This window comes from Scylla paramamosain, chromosome 36 (genome assembly GCF_035594125.1).
Source record: "Scylla paramamosain isolate STU-SP2022 chromosome 36, ASM3559412v1, whole genome shotgun sequence".
In the NCBI taxonomy this organism is placed as follows: Eukaryota; Metazoa; Arthropoda; class Malacostraca; order Decapoda; family Portunidae; genus Scylla; species Scylla paramamosain.
The window spans coordinates 12,649,517-12,664,407 of NC_087186.1; the positions used below are offsets into that span (position 1 = coordinate 12,649,517).

The 14,891-nt window shown below is 48.0% G+C and overlaps 2 protein-coding genes across 2 annotated transcripts in view; one reads left to right on the forward strand and one right to left on the reverse strand.

Moving 5' to 3' along the window:
* Positions 1 to 14,891, forward strand: part of LOC135091000 (uncharacterized) — a 109,594-nt gene that overhangs the window by 27,490 nt on the left and 67,213 nt on the right. Inside the window, exon 2 of the mRNA XM_063988281.1 lies at positions 8,903 to 9,002. The gene's annotated coding sequence lies outside the window, so the exon portion shown is untranslated. The remainder of the gene's footprint in view (positions 1 to 8,902; positions 9,003 to 14,891) is intronic.
* LOC135090999 (calcium-activated chloride channel regulator 1-like) overlaps positions 10,379 to 14,891 on the reverse strand; it is a 25,679-nt gene continuing 21,166 nt past the window's right edge. Inside the window, exons 2-4 of the mRNA XM_063988278.1 lie at positions 14,096 to 14,673; positions 12,736 to 13,970; positions 10,379 to 12,564 (exon numbers count right to left, since the gene is read on the reverse strand). Of these exons, the coding sequence (XP_063844348.1) occupies positions 10,904 to 12,564; positions 12,736 to 13,970; positions 14,096 to 14,673 (3,474 nt within the window). The 3' untranslated portion in view covers positions 10,379 to 10,903. The remainder of the gene's footprint in view (positions 12,565 to 12,735; positions 13,971 to 14,095; positions 14,674 to 14,891) is intronic.

Consider the following 14,891-nt stretch of genomic DNA (forward strand, 5'->3'; position numbering starts at 1 on the left):
CGCTGTTGAGTGGTGAAGAAGAAAAATGTAAAGAAACTGTAGTATTTTTTTCTTTCTTTTCAGCAAACTCAATGTAGATTCTTTCCCTTCTTCCCTTCTCTTCTCTTCCTTCATCCCTTTCCCTCTTGTCCTGCTGTCATTCTATTTCCCTTCCCTCCCACTTTCTCTCTCTCTCTCTCTCTCTCTCTCTCTCTCTCTCTCTCTCTCTCTCTCTCTCTCTCTCTCTCTCTCTCTCTCTCTCTATCCCTTCCTCTGGCTGGATGTCTCCTCACTCTTCCTGCTCGTGTCTCCTTCCCTCATTCTACTCCCATCTCTTTCTACTCTTGTTTCCGTTCCTCTTCCTACTCAAAGGTCTTATCCTCTCTCCATTTTTCCTTTTTCCTTCTCTACTTTTATCTATTTATTCGTGCCTCTCTCTCTCTCTCTCTTTAACTTTTGCCTCTTTTCATCTCCTTTTTTCTCCTCTTTTCCTTCCCCACCCTTCCATCATTTCATCTTAAATTCTATTCAGTTTTCCTTTTCCCTTCTCTACTCTCATCTACTTATTCCTGCCTCTCTTTCTCTCTCCAACTTTTGCTTCTTTCCCTCTCCTGTTTCCTCCTCTTTCCCTTCCATACTCCTGTATCTTTCCCTCCTCCCTTTAATAAAGCTAAGTGAATACAAAAGTGATTGGCTTACTTACTGGTAACGACAAACCCAGCTCCGTTTTCTTTGTTTTTCCTCAGATTTAAGTCAAATATGTATGTAGAAATAGAGGAATACTTGTAATCATGTATAAATTTGATGGAATGTATGATTGTGTGGATAGATAGTTAAATTTAAAAAAAATGTGTATACTTGTGCAGTACTTCTGATTCCAGCTTCATAAAGGAAAGAATTACTGTTAGATAAAAAAAAAAAAAAAAACAAGAGAGAAAAAAGAAAAAGTGTAGCTAACAGGAAGCCTCAGATAAAAGCTACATTTATTTATTTTTGTTTATTTTTTATTTATTCATTTTTCTTTTCTTTTTTTTTTTAGTCTTGTCATAACTCACCCGGGGGTACGTCAGAAGTAGGTCAGCTTTTTCCTTTTCGATTTCCTGCTAAAGTGTATCTGATTGTGTCATGTTCAAGACAGGAAGAGTGTTTTTCTTACCCTTTTTTATTCCTGGTATATCACGAGAAGCATTTTATTTATCCCAGAACATTGCAAGTAGATCAGGAACTCTCATATTTCAATTGAAAAAAAAAAACACAATCTCCAACATTTCCCTCAATTAAACACTGAAGTAAAAACGCTACACAATTCCCTCCATGCTCCTTTCTCCCTCCTTTCTTTCTCCTTTTTTTCTACACTGACAGAATCACGAAAAAAGCACCACTCCATGAAAAAAGGTAAAATAAAAAGCTGCATACATAAATACGCACGATGTAAGAATAATAGTGCTGGGCTTAGCAAGTTTCTCTTTAATAGGAAACCTTGCATCACTCCCCCGTGCGTGACCCTTTCCAAAATAAGGTAATTTCCCCTCAATACTGGGACGGTGGCGTTTAAGTTATACACGCCCTGCATCGATGGAGACCAGGAGACCAGTAGCAGTTCCGCCTTCCCCCTTTGTTGCACCGTCCACAAACAACACATGTCAAGGAACGCCTCTGAATACATTGATAAACTATGCAATTGCGAATAAGCGTAGCAAGACAAATTCACAATACTCAGAAGGGTATATGAACTTGCTTTACTTGATATTAGTACTAGTAAATTCCCTCCTTCCTACCTGCTTGTTTTGCTTACCTTTACCCTTTACTTGTATCTCATTACACCTCCCCCCATACACCTGTCCTGATGCAGTCTTGGTTTGGTTTTGTTGTCTGTTTTGCTCCTTTTGTTTTTGTTGTTTTAGTCTTGCATCAGTTTGGTGTCCGATTTTGGGGTTTGTTTAGACGGTTTGTGGGTTATCTTTGTGTGTTATGGGTGAATGGCATTAGTGTGTGTTTGGAAGGAGAGGGAATACGTGTGTGTGTGTGTGTGTGTGTGTGTGTGTGTGTGTGTGTGTGTGTGTGTGTGTGTGTGTGTGTGTGTGTGTTGCGTAAAAATATGGAAGAAAATTTTACACACACACACACACACACACACACACACACACACACACACACACACACACACACACACACACACACACACACACACACACACACACACATGGAAACGCTCGGTACTGGAATGGATCAGAGGAAACAAAAAGTGGTATGAGAAGAGAACATTCCTGAGCTGGAAACACAAATGAATAAAAGTACTGATATGGAAACACGAGTGCGACGAGCTTAGCACAAATCCAAATCCTACACACACACACACACACACACACACACACACACACACACACACACACACACACACACACACACACACACACACACACACACACACACACACACACACACACACACACACACACACCTCGTTAGTCATATAGAGGTATTTTCCTTCTCTTTTTGTGTTTTGTTAGAACTGTTAGTGCCTCAGAGATCTTGATTTTTAATATCCTCAAAAAAGATAACAAGTAAAACAAAGGACGTATATTCTACTAAATATTTTTACCTGTATGCTTGTTGTTTGAGAAATGTTTTACTGTAACACTCTGGCATAGCAACTTTGCACTGAAGAAACACGTACTTAATTACTTAAATGGAGATGAAAACTCCGGTAAATATTAAAAAATTGGAAAAGTGTAATAGATGTGGATATCTTTAGAAGTATAGACACTAGAGTAATTGTTTTGGGCTTTTATCAACAATACGTAGTAATAACTCCTGAGTGCACAGTGAGAAACCGCGTAAAGAACGGGGAAGATATTTCTGTTTCAACAATAAAGCTCTGCGCTCGGATGCTGACACACGTGACGGGGACAAAGCTCATTCTAATCGCCTTCTTCCCAGACTGACAAATACCACCAGGAGAGAACAAAAGGCGTCCCTGTCTCTGCACTTCCTTTCGTCCGGCGTCAAAGATTTATGAACCGGTTTCTTCAGTCGCAGATTTTACAGGCGACGCAGTTTTCCAGAGAATAATTATGGGGTTCGTCTTTTCTCTCTCTTTCTCCCTCTTTCTCTCTCACCGTGGAGCCACGAGGCGTAGGTCAGGCGGCGGAAGGGAGGAAAGAAAACAGGAGAATACTTATGAATGTTTTGAGACTGCAATACTGATAAATGACCACACACCGGCGCCGAGGCCTTTTTCCATACTATTTTAATTTTATCAGGGGTGTTAAAGTATGTGTGTGTGTGTGTGTGTGTGTGTGAGAGAGAGAGAGAGAGAGAGAGAGAGAGAGAGAGAGAGAGAGAGGAGGGGGGGAGGGTAGGTTTAAAGGGAATAAAATACTGAGATATTCCTGAGCGAGCAGTACACAAGTCGTACATAACAAAGAAAATCGAAGCGCGCGCACACACACACACACACACACACACACACACACACACACACACACACACACACACACACACACACACACACACACACACACACACACACACACACACGCACAGATAAGAGCACACAAACACACACAACAAATGAACTGTCACGAGGGTGGAGGCACAGACAGACAACTTACTTGACAAGCAGCCAAGGATGTAATTAAGCAGATTGCCAGAAACCCCAAGTCACTGAACAGCATTGGTAATGATAGCAATAATAACAATAATAATAATAATAATAATAATAATAATAATAATAATAATAATGACATTGGTGGAGGAAATGACCATTAAATTACTTTGACGACTAGATAGATTTATGTTTTATTACCTCGTGCCAGTGTTTATGTATTATTACAGTTACAACAATGGCTCGCCTGTGTCATTTATTGGCGGCCGTGTGCGTAAATCAATGCCTCTATAATGCACAGGTTACTCACGAGGAAGAATATACAGGTGTAATTATACAAATTTGCTATGTGTGAAATAGTATGAACCAAACGTGGAATATAAATTGTACTATAATTAACACGCTGCGATGTCCGAACCATTTTGAAACACGCCACGAAAAAAGCCGCGAGCGATACGTAAAGTAAAAAAAAAAAAGTCCTTTATTTCCAGTCAGTATCGCACGCTTGCTTGTAAATACTCGTACCATCCAAACTCGAAGGATTTAGTCACCAAAGACACACGTGGCTGTTATTACTGAGACGTGTTGCCAATTATTCGTGTGTGTATGTGAGTGTGTGTGTGTGTGTGTGTGTGTGTGTGTGTGTGTGTGTGTGTAAGTGTGGGTGTTTATATCTGTGTGTATCCATTTCTAGTGTGTGTGTGTGTGGGTGTGTGTGTGTGTGTGTGTGTGTGCCGCCTACGTAGAGATTAATTATAACATGTGTACCAGTAAATGTTAGCTCTTTTATGCTCCTCGGCGTAAGCTTAGCATTGTATCTCACGACGCATTAATGGAAACTAAAATATGGTTCTTATTGTGTGTGAATACGAGTACGAACGTGCATCATAATTGTGGCGTTACTTTATAAAGATGTACACTGGATGAAAAAATGAACTGTACTCACCTACTAAGAGAGAGAGAGAGAGAGAGAGAGAGAGAGAGAGAGAATACCCGTCCTTGCACTTTTTTTTACTCGAGATTTTCACTTGGAAATTGAAGTGCACATCTTGAAGGAGACTGAAGCGAGGTTAGGCCCCCGCCGTGACGGGCTGTCTCTGAGGATGGCGCCCCCTCACTCCCTTGCACCCTATTCATTCTTCCCCTGACCCTACTCCCACCCTGTTCCTTTAGCCTCCTCCTCTTACTACCACTCCTCCTCCTCTTCCTCAAACTCCTCCTCCTCTTCCTCCAGCTCCTCCTGCCTTCTGCCACCTGTCACTTACTTCGCTACACCTGTCTTCTTTCTTTTCTTCTCTTCCTCACCTTCTCCTCCACCTCTACTTTTTTCTCCACACCATTCTCCTCTTTCCTCTCCACCGCCGCCGCCTCCACTCCCGCCCGCCGCCCGCCTCTGTTGTGTGATGATATTGTCACTCAACTTCAATTGGATTTAGTTAAGTTGTTTTTTTGCGTGCATGTGTGTTGCGCTTTTCGAGGTCAACAGGGATGCATTGAGTGCGTGAGTGTGCCTTTAGGTGTGTATGTGTGTGTGTGTTTGTGTGTTTTTATTTGTATCGTGTGTTAATGTGTCTCGTTTTTATTTTCACTGTATCTGTGCCACGTCTGTACCACACCGCAGCGTTTGACTGTAATTTGAATATGTACATGTACCGTTCTTGAAATCCCTACCAAAACATCTTTTTCTTTTTCTTTATTTTTTTTAAGTTTGTGGTCAGTAAAGTATATAAGTATCTATCTATCTACCTATCTATCTATCTGTGTTTTCTTGCACTAATAGACAGACTGGTAGATAGATACGATGAGCATGACATGTAGCCAGAAAACCGGAATTGTTCATGAAAAAAGAACAACTGAATAAATCCTTTGCAAGTGAATTATGTATATTTGTATAAAAAAAAATAAAAAAAGAGGCAAGGTAATAGAATTAACTCGTACACTAAGAAAAACAGGATTAGTTCGTTTATATCTCTTTTCTGACATTTTCATTTTGCTGTCGCTTTTAACATGAGGTGGAAAAGAAAGGTAAAAATATACAGGAGAAAATTTTCCTTGGGAGAAAGAAAAGAAAGTGAGGAGGATAAAAGAAAAATACAGATGAGGCAGGAATCTTAAAGGGAGAGAGTCGATTAGAAGATAAGAGAGAGAGAGAGAGAGAGAGAGAGAGAGAGAGAGAGAGAGAGAGAGAGAGAGAGAGAGAGAGAGTTGTCTATTCTCAACTGACCTTTGCTCAATACACCCTTTAGGATGCTCTTCTCTCTCTCTTCTCTCTCTCTCTCTCTCTCTCTCTCTCTCTCTCTCTCTCTCTCTCTCTCTCTCTCTCTCTCTACTCCCCCTGCTCACTCTCATCCTCTTCTATCCTCGTTTCCTTTCTTTTCTTCTCTTACCGTCCTTTTTTTCATCCTTTTTTTTCTTCCTCCTCCTCTTAGTCCTCCATCTCTTCCTCTTCCTCCTCAAGTCTGTGTTTCTGTTCTTATCCTTTTATTTCTTTGCATCTCTCCTCTTTACCACTTCTTTTCATGTTTTCCTTCTGTGTGCCTGTTTCTCTCCTTTTCTTTTCCTTATTTCTCCTCGTTGTGCTTCTTTACCATTTTCTTCTTTTTTCCCTATTTTATCTTCATACACTTTTCTTTAAAATGGACCTCTTTCATTTTATTTTCTTGCTTTTCCTTATTCTTTTTTTTTTTCTCTTCATCCTCTGACGTTTTTTTTTTTTTTTTTGCATCTCTTCTTTCTCCTCTATTTTCTTCGTCCTCCTCCTCCTCCTCCTCCTTCTCGCCTTATGTACCTGTTTCTCTCTTTTTATCTTGCTTTTCCTTCTCATTTTCGTCCGTCCTTGCAACTCTTATTTTACCTTTTGTTTTTTTTCACCTTCGTTTACTCTTCCTTATCCTCTGCCTCCTCTTGCGTCGCCTCCTCCTGCGCCGCCTCCTATGACACAATTTCTTTTCTCACCTTCCCTCTCTCCTACCTTGCCTTTTCTGTCCTTTGCTTCTGTTCCCAAGCACAACCTTAGTGAGAGCAATTAAACGACTATACTGTGCGTACGTGACAATAACAATGTATTTATTTATTTCAGGAGAGAGAGAGAGAGAAAGAGAGAGAGAGAGAGAGAGAGAGAGAGAGAGAATATATCTTGGTGTAACTATTTTTCTGTGTGTGTGTGTGTGTGTGTGTGTGTGTGTGTGTGTGTGTGTGTGTGTGTGTAGGTACGCGCTCACATCCTCAAACGTCCATAACTGAGCTCACAAGAAAATAAATAGAGACAAATGTGTGAAAGTTTGGATGAATACAATGAAATAGAGGGGAACTTCACACGCTGGGCCTGTCGACTCTATTATTTCCCCCTCGTCCATTCCTTATTACTCCTGAAAGACGAGGGAAGGATAAAAAGTAAGTAAGAGAGAGAGAGAGAAAGAGAGAAAGAAAGAAAAACATCGTTCGTAAGGTTTTTTTTTTTTCTTTTTTGTCCCTGAGCGATGATATTTTCTTTGGTGCTGTAAAGTTTCGTTCAGGTTCACAGCGTTGCATTTGGTCACTGTGAGGCCTCGGGAGATGATGTCATGTCAGTTGGTCTCGTCTTAATGCTCATAATGGCAGCGGCTTCTCCCATCACTTCTGCTTGTCAAAGGGAAGTTTTTTTTTCAGGTACTTTATATATATTTTTTTTTCTTTATTTTTCAGTCATACTTATCGATTTTCAATAAATGTTATGAGGTTTTTTTTTTCTGTTGTGCCTTTTGTGTGTGTGTGTGTGTGTGTGTACCCTTCTAACATCATTACCTTCCCCTACACACACACACGTAAACACAAACACAGCCTACCCCTATTTACTAAGAACCGCCTGTTGTATACTCCTCCTCCTTCCTTCACTTCCCCCTTAAAGACACTCATCCCGTGCCTATCAATCATCCATCCCTCCTCTACTCCTCTTCCTTGAATCTGACGAACGGGCGCCTTATCACGGGTAGCGCAAAGTGTCTCTTGGCGTGTTTAGTCTTCCTGGTAACACCATCGCGTATCACTCGGCTGAATTCTCTGTCGCTCGTTATATTGATAGTAATTCTCTCCACTTTGATTCTGTTCTAGTGTGATGAGGCTCTGTATGAAAAGAAGACGGTAGCAATGGCGATGGTGGTGGTGGTGGTGGTGAAAGAGAAGCAGGAATAGGAGTAGGAGCTGCAGGAGGAGGAGGAGGAGGAGTGATAGTGGTAGCGGTGATGGTGTGAAGATGAGAGCACGAGTGGTTATGAGTGTGGATATGTTTGAGAAAGAGGAGATGGAGAAGAAGGAAACGACGCAGGGGAAGGAGGAGGAAGAAGATTAAAGGAGGAAGAAGGGAAGGAGATAATATTGCTGGCGGTGCATAAAGATGGAATAATAAAAGGATTATTGTCGTGGTGGAATCTATGTCTAAAGGGAAGGTAGAAGGAAGGAAGCTTTGGAGAGGTGAACCTAAGAGAGAGGCGATGAAAGACAAAGAAAACGAAGGAAAAGGAAACAATGAAGTGTAAAAGAAGAAAAAAATGTACAGAATCATATACTAATGTCAAAATATATAAAATGACATTCTACTGAGAGAGAAAAAAAAAGAAAACGTTAATCTCAGAACTTGAACAAAAGCCTTTTTCCATTCTTTCTGATGTGGACGAAAAGAAGAGAGAGAGAGAAAAAAAAAACAGTCAATACCGAACGAAATTTAGAGAGACACAAGTTGTTTCACTCGAATACGTTTGGAGAGTCTCTTATTTACGTTCAGAATAAGGGTAAATCTTGCAACTCTTGCCAGTGTGAGCTTAGCGTTTGGCGGCGTGATCAGCGCTTTCATATCATATCCGTGCAGGAACTATTACGAGCTGCTGCGGGGAGAGGAGAGGAGCAGAGGGAGGGAGGAAGGAACAACCTGCTGTAACTCCTTCAGAACTCTAGAAGCTTGAGTCTTCCCACACACCCTCACCTTCCCTCTCACCGCTTAAAGATAACACCTCTTTAATCTCTTCACACCCTCACAAACTCCCAAATCTCAAGGTCGAGTGAGAGTCTTTACCTCTCACCCTCCAGTTAATCCTCACTCCTTGGAGGTGGACTTCACACTGCTTCACAACCTCCCCCACAGACTCCTGCACTGAGAGTATTATCATTACACTATAGTTTTTTCTCCTCTCACGCGGCAAAAAGTGGAAAAAGATGCAGCGCCAAGTGATTCTGGTGAGGTCTATTCACAGTTTGCTTTTGGTATATTTTCGTATGAGACTTTAATCCCTATTCCCCAGTTTGCAGTGTTCCGCTTTTTCATTTTCCCTGTTTTTGTTTCAGCTTCTCCTTTCTTCGCCGAAAAAATCTCACAAAAAGGAGAGAAAAGAAATCGATGGGTGTGTCCGGAGAGAAAAACACCTGCGGATGACAGTACCTGGAGGTAAGAAAGAGAGGGAGAGCGAGTGAGGGGGATGAAGGATGTTGAGGGGGGACGGGGAGGGGAAGGAGGGAGGGTGTGGACAGGTGAAGTGGAAGCTGTAGGAACTGGTAAGCGGTGGAAGGTTTTGTTTGTTGAAATGTTCAGGAAGAAAGTGAGGAAAATGGTCGGGTCAGCATGATTGAGTTTACACACACACACACACACACACACACACACACACACACACACACACACGAGGGGGTACACCATCCAACCATCCAACCCTCGCCACACACACACAGTCCTCAGAGCGGCTGCCTTTGTATCTCTCCCTTCCGCCTCTTGTTATTCCGTGCGGGAGGCGGTGCGGTGCTGCGGTCCCTCCTCCCGCCCGCCTGCCAATGCGCCAGTAATGGGGGAGGCGATGGTGACATGCATCACCTTCGCGATACTCCTCCGTCCGCGCCTTCGTCGAAACCTTGGCTGCTGCTTCCTCTTCTCTGCGCTAGGTCACGTACGGACGTTCATCACGGACACCGCTGTATATGCCAGGGTGTTAGAGAGAGAGAGAGAGAGAGAGAGAGAGGAGAGAGAGAGAGAGAGAGAGTGTTGGGCGAGGGGGGGAGGGTGGAAGGCAGGGCATACAGACAGACGGTGGGTCTTACACTAGGTGGTGAAATATTACAGCGCATCAGAGGAGGCAAGACGGAGCTATATTAGGAAGGATAGTGTGAAACAGGATGAGAGAGAGAGAGAGAGAGTCTTGTGTTTCCATGCCATCAGAAAGAGAAGAGTTTCATCCCATAAAAAAAGAAAAAAAAAAGTTATACAGGAAATCGACTTTGCGGGAGACAGAAGGGAAAACGGAACACCATCAGAAGCCACAATATAAAAGCGAAAGTTTCTAATAACAAAAACTGCTCCTACCTTTCCCTCGCCCGCCAGACCTCAAAGATACTTACTGTTCACTCTGGCTATCGTCCTCCTCTACCTGTGATCGTTTCGCCGCCCGCCTCTGCATTAACTAATCACTGTGGCGGGGAATCCTGTGAAATATGACTCTGCGCCGTGACAGGTGGCTTCTGGGAACTCATCACTTATAATATTTTCGAGCTGTCGTCTTTCGCTTCTTTACTTTAGTCCCTGCTGGAGCTCGTCTGAGGATCTCGTTTTTTCTTCTGCTTTCTCCTCTTTCTTCATTTGAGGAAGTCGAGTGGAAAATGTGAGCGGTGTAAACATTGAATGTAAAATTTGGTGTTTGCTTTTCTTTTTTTTTTCTTCGCTCTCTGTCTCCCTCTCTCCCTCTCTCTCCTTCATCCTTTTGCCTTTTCTTATTTTTCTCTCTCTCTTTTCTTATAGTTTCTGACAGCTCGAGGACACGTAGTTATACACTTGCACTCATGATTGTCTTTATTTTACGAAGTTTATCACAGACATACAAGATATATTGAGATCGGTACAGTGGCGGAGGGCGAGCCACGCGTGTCGCTGTCCACTGTGGGGCCCCGACGCCGCGCTACTGCAGGACCCCGATGGAGAGAACCTAAACTATACAATTATGACTAGATGTGAGCAAAGCTTACAACCAACAACATTCTGTACAACATGGAATTGTTATCATTATTATTATTATTATTTTTGCTCCATACACTGGACACTTATGTTACGTACACAACAAAGTCTTATCATCGTACGTTGAAAAAACTCCATACAAAAGAGGACCCGAAGGATACAATGGGGGAAGAGGAGGGACGGGAGGGAGGGCGGAGGGAGGGAGGGAGGGAGGGAGGGAGGGAGGGGGCGATCAAGCCGATGACGACAATGATATTCACATTTAAAGCGTTTTCATCTTTTTTTTTTTAAGAGGGGGGAGGGGCTGCCGGGAGAGGGGGGGTGGGGGGAGAGGGGAAGCGGGGATGCACTCACACTTGAGTCACGTTACGACGCTTGGGCTCCACAGACGCGGTGGTGACAGTGGCAGCAGCGGCGGCGGCAGCGGCGGCGCGGGCGGCCAGCGGGGGCTTCGGGGCCACAGGAGGCGGCACCTTTGACCTTACTGGGGCCTGGCTAGTGGCAGGGACGACCTCCTCGGGGGCCGGGGCGTACATTGGGGGCTGGGCCTGGGTGTAAGCGACCTCTCCGACGAAGGACGGCATCTCTGCGGGATAGTTGGCCGGGTCGACGGGGTAGGAGAGTTCCGAGGGTTGGGAGGCAATCTCGTGCGTGTAAGCAGTGGAGGCCTGGGAGGACTGCGAGGATAGGCCGGGGGTGTAGGGGGGCAGCTCCTCCTGGCTGTAGCCGGGGTGGTATGGGTAAGGGTAGGGCACGTAGGCCTCTGTGGTGTAGGGCGGCTGGTAGGCTGGGGGGTCCGAGTGGGTGGTGGAGGGAGTCTGTGAGCTGGGGTAGGAGTGGGTGCCGGTGAGCGTCACGTCTGGGAAGGGCTCCTGCATGTTCTGGTAGTGCTGGAGAGAGCCTGCCGCCTCCAGCAGCGGCCCGCTCGTCATGGACACTCGCCGCTCGTGTTCCTGCAGCAACTTGGACACTCCCCAGGACTGGATGGGCGAGAGCGGTCGCCCATCCTTAGCTGTGGACGCCTCGCCCTCCTTGACGACGCTGTCCGCTGAGTCGTGGGTCTCGTCCTGATCCACCATCAGGGACGAGTTAGTCTTGATGATCACGCTCCGGTTGGCCTCCATCTTCTCGCTGTCCTGTTTGTGATGGTGGCGGCGGCGGCGCGCCACGTGGCAATAGCAGAAGGTGGCCAACACTGCCACGATGATGAGGAAGCCCCCGACTGACCCCACAATCACCGCCATGTCCTCCAGGCTGATGCCCGCCACGCGCACCGGCTGTGTCACGCTGCGGCCCTGCGGCTCCGTCAGGTCATTGGTGGGCGCGGCCGTGTGGGCAATGGTGATGGGCGGCGGTGTGGTGGGCGGGCGCGGCACCCACATCGAGGCGATATTACTCACGCCTCCTCGGTTCTCGGCATCATCCACACCGCGGATGGCCACGTACACAATCTGGTCGTAGCGGTCTGTCTGAATGGCCACGGCCTGCTCGGTGCCCACCTCCACGGGCAGAGGCATACCAGCCACGCGTTCCCCGCCGAAGGCCTTGGCCTCGCCCCAGGAGCTGGCCAGCACCGCCTCGTAGTAGTGGGCGCGGTTCCAGTCGTAATCGTCGCCGGGAGCCGTCCAGCGCAGCGACACCTCCCTAGTGGTGAGGTTGACGAAGGCGCGTAGGTCAAGGATGCGGTTTGGCGGTACAATGTCTTCTGAGTGGTGCTGGTCGCGGTCCTTAGCGGGCGGCGCCGCCACCACCTCCAGCACTCCATAGATCATTGAGCGCCGGAAGGCCTGAACGGGCTTGACGTGCTCGTACCTGATCTTGCTACCGCAGCACGAGATCTTGTTCTTGTCTGCGTATAGGCGGCCGTGTCTGGTGAAGGCGTCGTTGATGGGCGCCAATGCGAGGCCGCTGTTGTGGTCTACGGACACGCTGAGCTGGTAGTGGCCAGGCCCGCCGCGGAGGCTCGGCAGGTAGCGGGAGTAAATGCCGTCCCCTTGCGTGATGTCCGGGTCTGGGGGTGAGAGGAAGCCAGGTGACGCACGGGAGCTATGCGGGTTTGTGTGTGTGTGTGTGTGTGTGTGAAGGAACAAGGTAGAGTAATATATATGAAAAATACTCAGATGCTCCAATAAAACTGGAGATAGTACTATTGCAAAGAAGAGAAAAGCATTGCCACACTCACCTCCGTAGCCACTGTCGTAAAGCTCCACCAGCACCGGGTGATAGGCGCTGCCATTGGTGTCTGTGCCCAGGCGCTGCAGCTCCGCCGTCACCTTGGCGTTGATGACGGGCATCTCGTTGTCCTTCACCTCGGCGTAGATGATGACAGGCAGCGAGGGATCGGAGGCGTTGATCACATTGTTGGCGGCGCTGGTCCACAGACGCAGGCTGATCTTGCGAGTGCCGCTCTCCTTCGCCGACACCTGGATGTGCAGCCCCTGGTGGGAGTCGGCGCGGTTATCAACGCGATACCGCCACTTGCCGCGTTCTGCATTCAGAATGTTGACGAAGATAACGTTAGCATCCCCGTCCTCTTCCTGCATATTGACAGAAGTAGTAACTTTGCCCGAGGGCGCTGTTAGCTCCACAGTGTTGCCCACATGGTTCAAGTCGTAGTAGTAGATGGAAAGGCGCGCATCCGCCCCAAGTGAGTCGTCCAGGGTGAAGGAACCCTCGGACATGGACTCGATGCCGCCCTGGTAGGCGCGGCTGTGGATGATGACGGGCGTGCCTGGCGCGGCGAGGGGCTCGCTGCGGCGCACCGCTGCCAGCAGGGCGTCCATGAGGGCCACCATCATGCTCACCTTGGAATCATTACCCACGCCCTCGTCCATCACTGAGAACGACGAGCCTCGCGTCGCGGAGACCACAGACTGCAGACTGTCGGCGGCAGTGCCTCCACCGCCGCGCCGCTCTGTGACGGGGTATAGCAATGTGTGCACCCGAACCTCACGGCTGGTGACCAGACGCTCCATCTCCGCCACCTCCTGCTGGTGAGCTGCACCTTTGCCCGTGGTCACCAGGATAATCGTGGCACCGGCAGCGCCCGCTGGGTCGGCGTCCAGGGCCTTCAGGGCCTCTTGGATGGCGCACATGAGGCACTTGTTGCTCTCCGCCGCGGGTGAGGGGTTGCGCGGCAGTGAGGAGCCCACGCGCTGGCGCACATCTGTCTGGGAGTCCATCCTGGAGAGCGGCGCGGCGATGTGTGCTTGGGAGTTGAACACCACCAGGGCCACGTGGTCTCCGTCAGGCACGTCGTACACCACCACGCGACGCACGGCCTTCCGCACGAACTCCCAGCGCCGTTGCATGTTCATGACGGCCGTGTCCTCCACCACCAGCACGATGCGCGCCGCGCTCTCCTGCACGAAGTTGAGCGTGGGGTGCAGCGCGGAGGTGGCATTGGCCGGGCTGTTCCTGGGAGACAATATTGGAAACACATAAATATGGTGTCGGCGGATCTGAATGCAAAGCAAAACTCAATACCCGTAACTCAACGATTTTTACAATAGTCTGACTCTGGCTGGGATTCAGTGGCTTACCTTCCCTCGATAAAGTCTTGAGACTGAAGGATGATGTCCCAGGCCGGCCGCCCGTTGCACTGAGCGTTGTGTTTGGTAGGCGCCTCGGGCGTGTGGGCGGCGGTGGCACAGAAGGGCACGGGGGCAGCCTCCCTTGCAGCGCAGGTGTTGGGGCGCGGCACGTTCGTTTTGGGGTCGCGGAAGGTGGTCGGGTACACGGCGTCGTTAGGGAAGCCTCGCTCCTCAAACACTCCCCACCGGAACTTGACCCACTCTGCCAGCAGGAGGCGCGAGGCATAGTTGTAGGTGTCGTTGGTGGTGGCGATGAGCAGGTCGCTGCCCATCTGGATGTAATCTCCCTGGCGGCCGCAGCCTTGGCTCTGCTGCGCCCATGGCCGCGCCCCGAACACTGGGTGGGAGGTGGTGACGCGGATGTGGGCCTCTGTGGGCACTACGGGAGCAGCGGTGAGGGGCGTCAGGAGGGAGCAGGTGAGGGCGTCAGTAGGCCACGTTCTGGGCAGCGCCACCGTCACTTCTCTAAGTGACGCCCGCCCACCCGTAGCCGACCACAACATCGTCGAGAACTCCGACAGCACACTCTGGAAGAGCAAGAAAGACTCGTCAGCGTCGCTTACTACCGCTATGCTTCATGATTTGCATAATGTCGCCCCTGGCCTGCTGTTACCGCGCCCCTGAGAGCACAGTTTGTAGGCAGGCGATCAGCGAGTCCCGCAAGGCCGCCCCGCTCCCGTCTATGATATTCGATAACCCAAAGACTCCCCAGAGAGAGAGAGAGAGAGAGAGAGAGAGAGAGAGA